The 8569-nt window shown below is 36.9% G+C and overlaps 1 protein-coding gene across 2 annotated transcripts in view; it reads left to right on the forward strand.

Moving 5' to 3' along the window:
* The first annotated feature begins 656 nt into the window (after positions 1-656).
* LOC107740229 (NACHT, LRR and PYD domains-containing protein 3-like) overlaps positions 657-8569 on the forward strand; it is a 12637-nt gene continuing 4724 nt past the window's right edge. Inside the window, exons 1-5 of one of the 2 annotated variants that reach the window (XM_016552575.1) lie at positions 657-755; positions 905-1035; positions 3082-3278; positions 3600-3713; positions 6130-8121. In XM_016552575.1, the coding sequence (XP_016408061.1) occupies positions 3130-3278; positions 3600-3713; positions 6130-8121 (2255 nt within the window). In that variant the 5' untranslated portion in view covers positions 657-755; positions 905-1035; positions 3082-3129. Of the gene's footprint in view, positions 756-904; positions 1036-2778; positions 2812-3081; positions 3279-3599; positions 3714-6129; positions 8122-8569 lie in introns of those variants that run through there. The other variant, XM_016552576.1, reaches the window with a different exon arrangement.

An 8569-nucleotide genomic window follows, 5' to 3' on the forward strand; every position in this document is an offset into this window, starting at 1 on the left:
TAAGCCTTGTTGAAATAATAACAAATAAACTATATTGTCCAATGACTAGTCTCTTTTATTATTTTAGGTAACTCAGAGTGATGCTCCATGTGTTTTTTAAATGTCATAATTATGTCTAGCCACTTTTATCTGGTGAATAGTGTCTTTACACTGAAAACACAGGGGGAACATATCTTCAAAGATACACTAAGATACACTTTTTTTCTTTTTTTTTTACAAAACTACACAACTTCAAGATGTTCTGGTCTTTTTAATGTTAACCGTGAGTGCACAAGTTTAAACAATGGGAAATCACAATCAAAAATAAATTAATCACTTTTTAAAAATACAATAGTGTAATACAGTACAACAGAAAAGCAATTTTTGAACCATACAAACTAAAATATACACTCTTAGAAACACAAAAAAGTCAATACAAGTGCAATTTTGAAAACCAAGCAAAAACTATTTACAAAATTTTCATAATATACTGACTCAGATAATACGCGCTGGGCAATAATATTCTTTATTGACTGGTGGGTTGCCAACACATGACAACACATGTCACATCCATCACAGGTAATCTGAAAGATCATACAATATGTTAAATAACCATAATTGTCTCAAAATTAGATTAAAATAATCTGTAACAACTGCCAATTTAGCAATTCGCCGGGGCGAAATCATGACGTCACGATTTTCGTACTGAAGCTGCGCATGCGCTGTGAGGGGGAAACAGGGGAACTGAATTCACCGGAACACCGGGTTGCATGAAGGTAAAGTCAGTGGTACGAATTTAAGAATGAACCGCTCGTTTTGAAATCTACTCTGATCCGCTTCAAACTTTACAAAGCTCGTGATAACGTTCGTTAACTTTATAATGAATAAATCCACTTCACCAGCTAATTAGCCTACTCTTCAACAGCGATGCCATAGAAATATGTACAGAGCGAAAACGAAAGTTCCAACAGAATTCTAAAGATGGCTGCGCACTTGTTTCTCTGATCTGACGCAGCAGTTACTGAATGATAGAAACGATGTGAGATTAAACGCCAGGTAATGCATGATCTCTGCATCTCATATGTAGCCTACTACTGTGTGTCAATTGTTAAAGTCCCTTTAAGACTAATGGCAAATTTTTTTTACTAGGAAATTTTTGATGCACAAAGTTGTTTTTAATATCTCTTGTAACAAAAATCTTTTATTTAAAGGGATAGTTCACCCAAAAATTAAAATTAGCCCATGATTTACTCAACCTCAAGCCATCCTAGGTGTGTTTGACTTTATTCTTTCAGACGAATCCAACCGGAGTTATACTAAAAAATATCCTGGCTCTTCCAAGCTTTATAATGGCAGTGAATGGGTGTTATTTTTTAATAGTCCAAAAGAAGTCCAATAAAGAGCATCCATCCCTCATAAAAGGTGCCTCACGCGGCTCCTGGGGTGAATAAAGGCCGCCTGAAGCGAATAGATGCGTTTTTGTAAGAAACATATCCATATTTAAAACGTTATAAACCGTAATCTCTATCTTCCGCTAGCTGTCGTACGCGCGTTCATTCCGGCGGATGACGTAGGCGTAGTGTAAGCTCCGGTGAGAATATGCTAGTCTCATGATAACCATTGTGTTTGACTTTATTCTTTCAGACGAATCCAACCGGAGTTATACTAAAAAATATCCTGGCTCTTCCAAGCTTTATAATGGCAGTGAATGGGTGTTATTTTTTAATAGTCCAAAAGAAGTCCAATAAAGAGCATCCATCCCTCATAAAAGGTGCCTCACGCGGCTCCTGGGGTGAATAAAGGCCGCCTGAAGCGAATAGATGCGTTTTTGTAAGAAACATATCCATATTTAAAACGTTATAAACCGTAATCTCTATCTTCCGCTAGCTGTCGTACGCGCGTTCATTCCGGCGGATGACGTAGGCGTAGTGTAAGCTCCGGTGAGAATATGCTAGTCTCGCGAGAACCGACGTTTGATTTTTTTTAAATAAAAAAAGATAAATAGATAAAGTATATGGTTAAGGAATCAGCTGCTGGGATTGAGTTGAGCAGGTCATTCCACCAGGAGGGAACAGTTAATGAAAAAGTCCTTGAAAGTGATTTTGTGCCTCTTTGGGATGGTTCACTGAAAAAGTCCTTGAAAGTGATTTTGTGCATCTTTGAGATGAACAATAAAGCGTCGTTCACTTGCAGAACGCAAGCTTCTAGAGGCACATAACTCTGAAGTAATGAATTTAGGTAAAGGTGTGGAGAGCCAGTGGTGGTTTTGTAGGCAAACATCAATACCTTGAATTTTATGCGAGCAGCTACTGGTAGCCAGTGCAAATTGAATTTGTATACTTATTTATATATTTATATGAATATGTATTTATATATTGTAAATTTGCTAAATTGCCGTTTTGGAGAGTATCCACTGAATGCAAACAGTTCAGCTGCGCCACACAGATACGTTTTCTACATTGTTTGTGCTTTGATTTGAACGAAAACAACGTATCCGTGTGGCGCAGCTGACACAGAACAACATACGCTGTTTACGTCCAGCAGATACTCTCCAAAATGGCGCTAGGGTGACGCGGAGGAGACGAATTGTTGAATAAAGTCGTTTTTGTTTTGTTTTTTCGCACAAAATATTCTCGTAGCTTCGCAAAATTACGGGTGAACCCCTGATGTCACATGGATTATTTTACTGATCTCCTTGCTATGTTCCTGGACATTGATCGTGTAAGGACCCTTGCTGTCTATGGGAGGGTCAGATCTCGGATTCAATCAAAAATATCTTAATTTGTGTTCCAAAGATGAACGGAGGTCTTACGGGTTTGAAACGACATGAGGGTGAGTAATTAATGACAGAATTTTCGTTTTTGGGTGAACTATCCCTTTAAGTGTAAAGATAATTGCATATATATTTGAACTTGAAACGCAATGTAATAGACTAAATAATTTGTGTGTTTTTTTTTAAATTCTCAAATGAGCTTATTTAGAGTTTTCAAGAGGTCCATTTTTATTATTCACTTCCTGTGACCAGCAGAAAGTGACTGCAGTTCTGGAAATCAGCTGTGCTTTATATGTAGTGCCTGTGCCTCATTTTGAGCTCCATTTTAGATGCCCTGACATACCAAGGAGAGAGAAGAGGAGTGCACTGCCTCTAAAATGAGCCGCTGTGAGGAGAGAGAGGAGGAGGATGCTGTTCAGACCCAGACAGCAGCATCTCCAGACTCTAGCTGTGTGTCTGTGAAGAGTGACGGCTCCATGGCCAAACCTCCTGGCTTTAGTGATGGAGCGGGAGTCTCTAATTCCAGGTAAGATATGTCTTTATCCAAAAGCATTAAGTGCATGATGAAGCAGAATGCAGTTGCAATGCCCCTATAATTCAAGTTATGAAAGCAAAACGATCCCTGTGTGGGTTTTTGTTGTTTATATTTATAAGATACAATGTAGCAGTGAAGTAATAGCACACAAGCAGGAATGCAGTTTAATTTATAAACCAAAAACTGTCATTCAGATTTTTTTTGGGGTGATATCGCTAAGTCATGTTTATGGCTGCGCTACCTGTAAGTTCTGTTAGTCTCTTAATATAATATTTGATCAGAAACAGCTTTATTTCATTTGAATATTTCCAGACCCCACACTCAGACAGCAGCATCTCCAGTTTCTAGCTGTGTGTCAATGAAGAGTGACGGCTCCATGGCCAAACCTCCTGGCTTTAGTGATGGAGCGGGAACCTCTGATTCGAGGTAAGACTAGGGCTGTGAATATAATATAATAGTAATAATAATAATAATGGCACAGTTTTCTGTGATTAATCATTAATTAATCAATTAATTGTGATAATCAGGACTCAAAAAAACTAAGATAGCTGCTCTATTTTCCGCTTTAGACAAAATAAAAGCCAGTTAGCATGTTCTTATTTTTTATTTTATTTATTTTATTAATTTGGGATGTCGGTGTTTCATACGGAAGAGGATTAGGGCCAAGCAATAATAAAAAAAATTAAACCTTCTCGAGATTAAACTCATTTCAACAAATTTCATTTCAACAAATTTCAAGAAAATGTTGAAATAAAATGTTGAGAATTAAATAATAAAATTTCGAGAATAAAGTCGTGTTTCGAGAAAAAACTCGTTAAATTTCGAGAAAAAAAGTCAAAATAAAATGTTGAGAATAAACTCATTATATTACGAGAAAAAAGTCGTTGTGTTTCGAGAAAAAAAAATTGGCTCAATTTTGAGAAAAAAGTTGAAATAAAATGTTGAGAATAAACTCATTAAATTATGAGAAAAAAAGTCGAAATAAAATGCTGAGAATAAACTCATTAAATTACGAGAAAAAATTTGTTTCGAGAAAAAAATCGTTAAATTTTGAGAAAAAAAGTCGAAATAAAATGTTGAGAATAAACTCATTATATTACGAGAAAAAAGTTGTTGTGTTTCTAGAAAAAAAAATTGGTTCAATTTTGAGAAAAAAGTTTAAATAAAATGTTGAGAATAAACTCATTAAATTATGAGAAAAAAAGTCGAAATAAAATGCTGAGAATAAACACTCGTGTAATGTTCATTTTCTCTCATTCTTCTTCCTGTTTTCATCTCATATCACATCGGAAAAATATAAATCAATTGCCTAACGAGTGTTTAATAATGATGTATTAATTGGGTAGGTTTAGGTGTAGGTAGGCTTTGTACCAATAAGGCAGCGTGTATTTAATAATTTTAATTAATAAAATCATTTACACTCTGTTATTATTGTATCCTGTTAATGTACAACAATACTGAGGTGCAAATAGTATCTGTCACTATTTATAAGTATAAATAGCATCTAATTACTATTTACACTTATTGCAAAGATCTGCTGCTTTTACATAGCGTAAATAGAAGCGCTATTTTCACTTACTGTAAATATCTATAAATAGCACATCGCTAAAAATTCTGCTGCTGTCACTTAGTGTAAATATATCACCATTTTCACTTAGTGTAAATAGAATATATCACCATTTTCACTTAGTGTAAATAGCATCCGATGTGTTTGTTATGTGATGAAAAAAGGAAGAAGAGTGAGATCTGCGAAAGATGGATTTGAACTCTGGTCGACCGCATCATACGCTTCATCCACAAGCATCGCTCTCTACGACCTGCGCCACTGCAGACGCTGATTAACACTCTCCAACGAGATCAGATGAACATGACACCTGTGTGTTTATTCTCAGCATTTTATTTCCACTTTATTCTCGGAATATAATGAGTTTATTCTCAACAATTTATTTAGACTTTTTTTCTTGAAATGTAACGCGTTTTTTTCTCTAAACACGACTTTTTTCTCGTAATTTAATGAGTTTATTAAACATTTAATTTCGACTTTTTTTCTTGAAATTTAACGCGTTTTTTCTCTAAACACGACTTTTTTCTCGTAATTTAATGAGTTTATTCTCAACCTTTAATTTTGACCTTTTTTTCCTCTAAATTTAACAAGTTTTTTCTTGAAACACAACGACTTTTTTCTCGTAATTTAATGTTTATTCTCAACATTTTATTTCAAGCTTTTTTCACGAAATTTAACGAGTTTTTACTTGTAATATGAGTTTGTTCTCAACATTTTATTTAGACCTTTTTTTCTCGAAATTTAAAGATTTTTTTTCTCGAAACACAACGATTTTTTCTCGTAATATGAGTTTATTTTCAACAATTAATTTTTCTCAAAATTTAACGCGTTTTTTCTCGAAACACGACTTTTTTCTCGTAATATGAGTTTATTCTCAACATTTTATTTCAACTTTTTTTCTCGAAATGTAACAATTTTTTCCTCGAAACACAACGAATTGTTTCTCATAATATAATGAGTTTATTCTCAACATTTTTTTCAACTTTTTTCTCGAAATTTAACGAGTTTTTTTTCCGAAACACAACGGCTTTATTCTCGCAATTTAATGATTTAATTCTCAACATTTTATTTCGACATTTTTCTTGAAATTTAACAAGTATAATCTCGCATTATAATGACTTTAATCTCAAGATGTTTTTTTTTATTATTATTATTATTATTGCTTGGCCCTAATCCTCTTCCGTAGTTTCATCACTGTAATGTGTGTGCCAGTTAGTGTTGTTGAGATATAAAGTAAGTGCGGTTGTTTTACTTTTCGGGTTTTTTTTGGACTCGCAGCTCCACTGCAGCGTCCGATGTGCTCCGTGCTGCCTGCGGTGAGAGGAAGCCCAGAGCTGTGAAGTCCTGTCTGATCTGCGCTGCGTTCTACTCCGAGACCCACATCAGGCAACGCTACGCAGAACCAGCCATGCACACACTGGTGGAGGAGACTGGAGCTCTGGAGAAGGATTCACACCAACTAGTGGATGATGTCTTGCAGAGAGTCAAAGAGAAACACAAAACCAGCATGAAAGGGAAGTATGAGAGCTTATTTGAAGGAATCAAGCTACAAGAGAACCAAACCCTCCTGAACAGCATCTACACACAGCTCTACATCATCGAGGGAGAACGAGAAGGAGTGAATGAAGAGCATGAGGTTTTACAGATGGAGAAAACGCCCAGAACACAACACTCACAAGACACTCCAATCAACTGCAATGACATTTTTGATCCCTTACCTGAACCAGGCTATGAGAAGAATAACAGAATGAGGAAGGACAAAATCAAGACTGTTCTTACTAAAGGCATCGCTGGAATCGGAAAAACCGTCTCTGTGCAGAAGTTCATTCTGGACTGGGCCGAGGGAAAATCCAATCAGGATGTAGATTTCATGTTTGTGCTCACATTTCGAGAGCTGAACTTGATTCGAGATCATCAGTACAGTCTTCACAGACTTCTGCTGGACTTTCAACCTGGACTTCAAGATCTGGACCCAAAGGTATATGATCTATGTAAAGTTGTGTTCGTTTTTGACGGTCTGGATGAAAGCAGAATTAAACTTGAGTTTTCAGACGATCAGAAAGTGTCTGATGTGACTGAGACTTCATCATTGGGTGTGTTGATGTCAAAGCTCATCAAAGGGGATCTGCTTCCATCTGCTCTCATCTGGATCACCTCCAGACCAGCAGCAGCCAATCAGATCCCCTCCAAATACATCCACCGTCTGACAGAAATTCAGGGATTCAGTGACCCTCAAAAGGAGGAGTATTTCAGGAAGAGAATCAGTGACCAGCATCAAGCCAGCAGAGTCATCTCACACATTAAAGCAGCAAGAAGTCTCCACATCATGTGCTACATCCCAGTCTTCTGTTGGATCTCAGCCACTGTGCTTCAGAGCATCACGAAACAAGATCACTGTGCGGAAGTCCCCAAAACTCTGACTGAAATGTACATACACTTCTTGATTATTCAGACAAATGTAAGAAATCAGAAGTATGATGAGAAAGACGAGAGAGATCCACGGAAGCTCCTGCAGTCAAACAGGGGAGTGATTGTGAAGCTTTCCGAACTGGCTTTCAAACAACTGATGCGTGGAAATATCATGTTCTATGATGAGGACCTGAGAGAGTGTGGCATAGACGTCACTGAGGCCTCGGTGTATTCTGGGATTTGCACTGAGATCTTTAAGGAAGAATATGTGATTTATCGGAGGAAAGTCTACTGCTTCATACACCTGAGCTTTCAGGAGTTTCTTGCAGCCTTTTATGTCTTTTACTCCTATGTAAGTACCACTTCTGATGCCTTGAAAGTTTTTGATTTACTTCATAATTTGCATAAAGGAGTACTGGATAAAGCTGTAAAGAACGAGAATGGACGCATGGATCTTTTCGTCCGGTTCCTGCTGGGCATCTCACTGGAGTCCAATCAGAGACTGTTACAGGGGCTACTGACACACACAGAGAACAGCTCGGAGAGCATCAAGGAAACCATAAAGTACATCAAGGACAAAATCAAAGAATGGAAAAACACTCTTTCAGCTGAAAGATCCATCAATCTGTTCCTCTGTCTGCTTGAAATGAACGATCAGACTCTGCAAAGAGAGATTCTGGAGTTTCTGAAATCAGACGAACACTCAGAAAAAGAACTGTCTGCTGCGCACTGCTCAGCCATAGCCTACATACTTCAGATATCAGAGGAGGCACTGGATGAGCTGGACCTTAAGGAATACAACACATCAGAGGAAGGTAGAAGGAGACTGATACCAGCTGTGAGAAACTGCAGAAAAGCTGTGTGAGTACACATTTCTACGAGAGTCACATTTTGTGATGTCAGTGCAATTAATAATGTGACACTTGAGTCCTGAGATATTATATGTGACCCTGGAGCACGAAAGCAGTCATAAGTCGCTGGGGGATATTTGTAGCAATAGCCAAAAATACATTGTATGGGTCAAAATTATAGATTTTTCTTTATAAAATTGACCCTTATGACTGGTTTTGTCGTCCAGGGTCACATATTGCTTAACACAACTTTTGGTGTAAGTAGCTTGCCTTTTAGTAACATGAGAAGTGCTGCATAACAGTTTCGAAATCACTTAGAAAAGTGCAAGTTAAAGGGGTCAAATATGATGCGATTTCAAGTTTTCCTTTCTCTTTGGAGTGTTACAAGCTGTTCGTGCATAAAGAAGATCTGTAAAGTTGCAAAGACTAAAGTCTCAAATCAAAAGAGATATTCTTTA

The sequence above is a fragment of the Sinocyclocheilus rhinocerous genome, unplaced genomic scaffold (genome assembly GCF_001515625.1).
Source record: "Sinocyclocheilus rhinocerous isolate Xijiao unplaced genomic scaffold, SAMN03320098_v1.1 scaffold3422, whole genome shotgun sequence".
In the NCBI taxonomy this organism is placed as follows: domain Eukaryota; kingdom Metazoa; phylum Chordata; class Actinopteri; order Cypriniformes; family Cyprinidae; genus Sinocyclocheilus; species Sinocyclocheilus rhinocerous.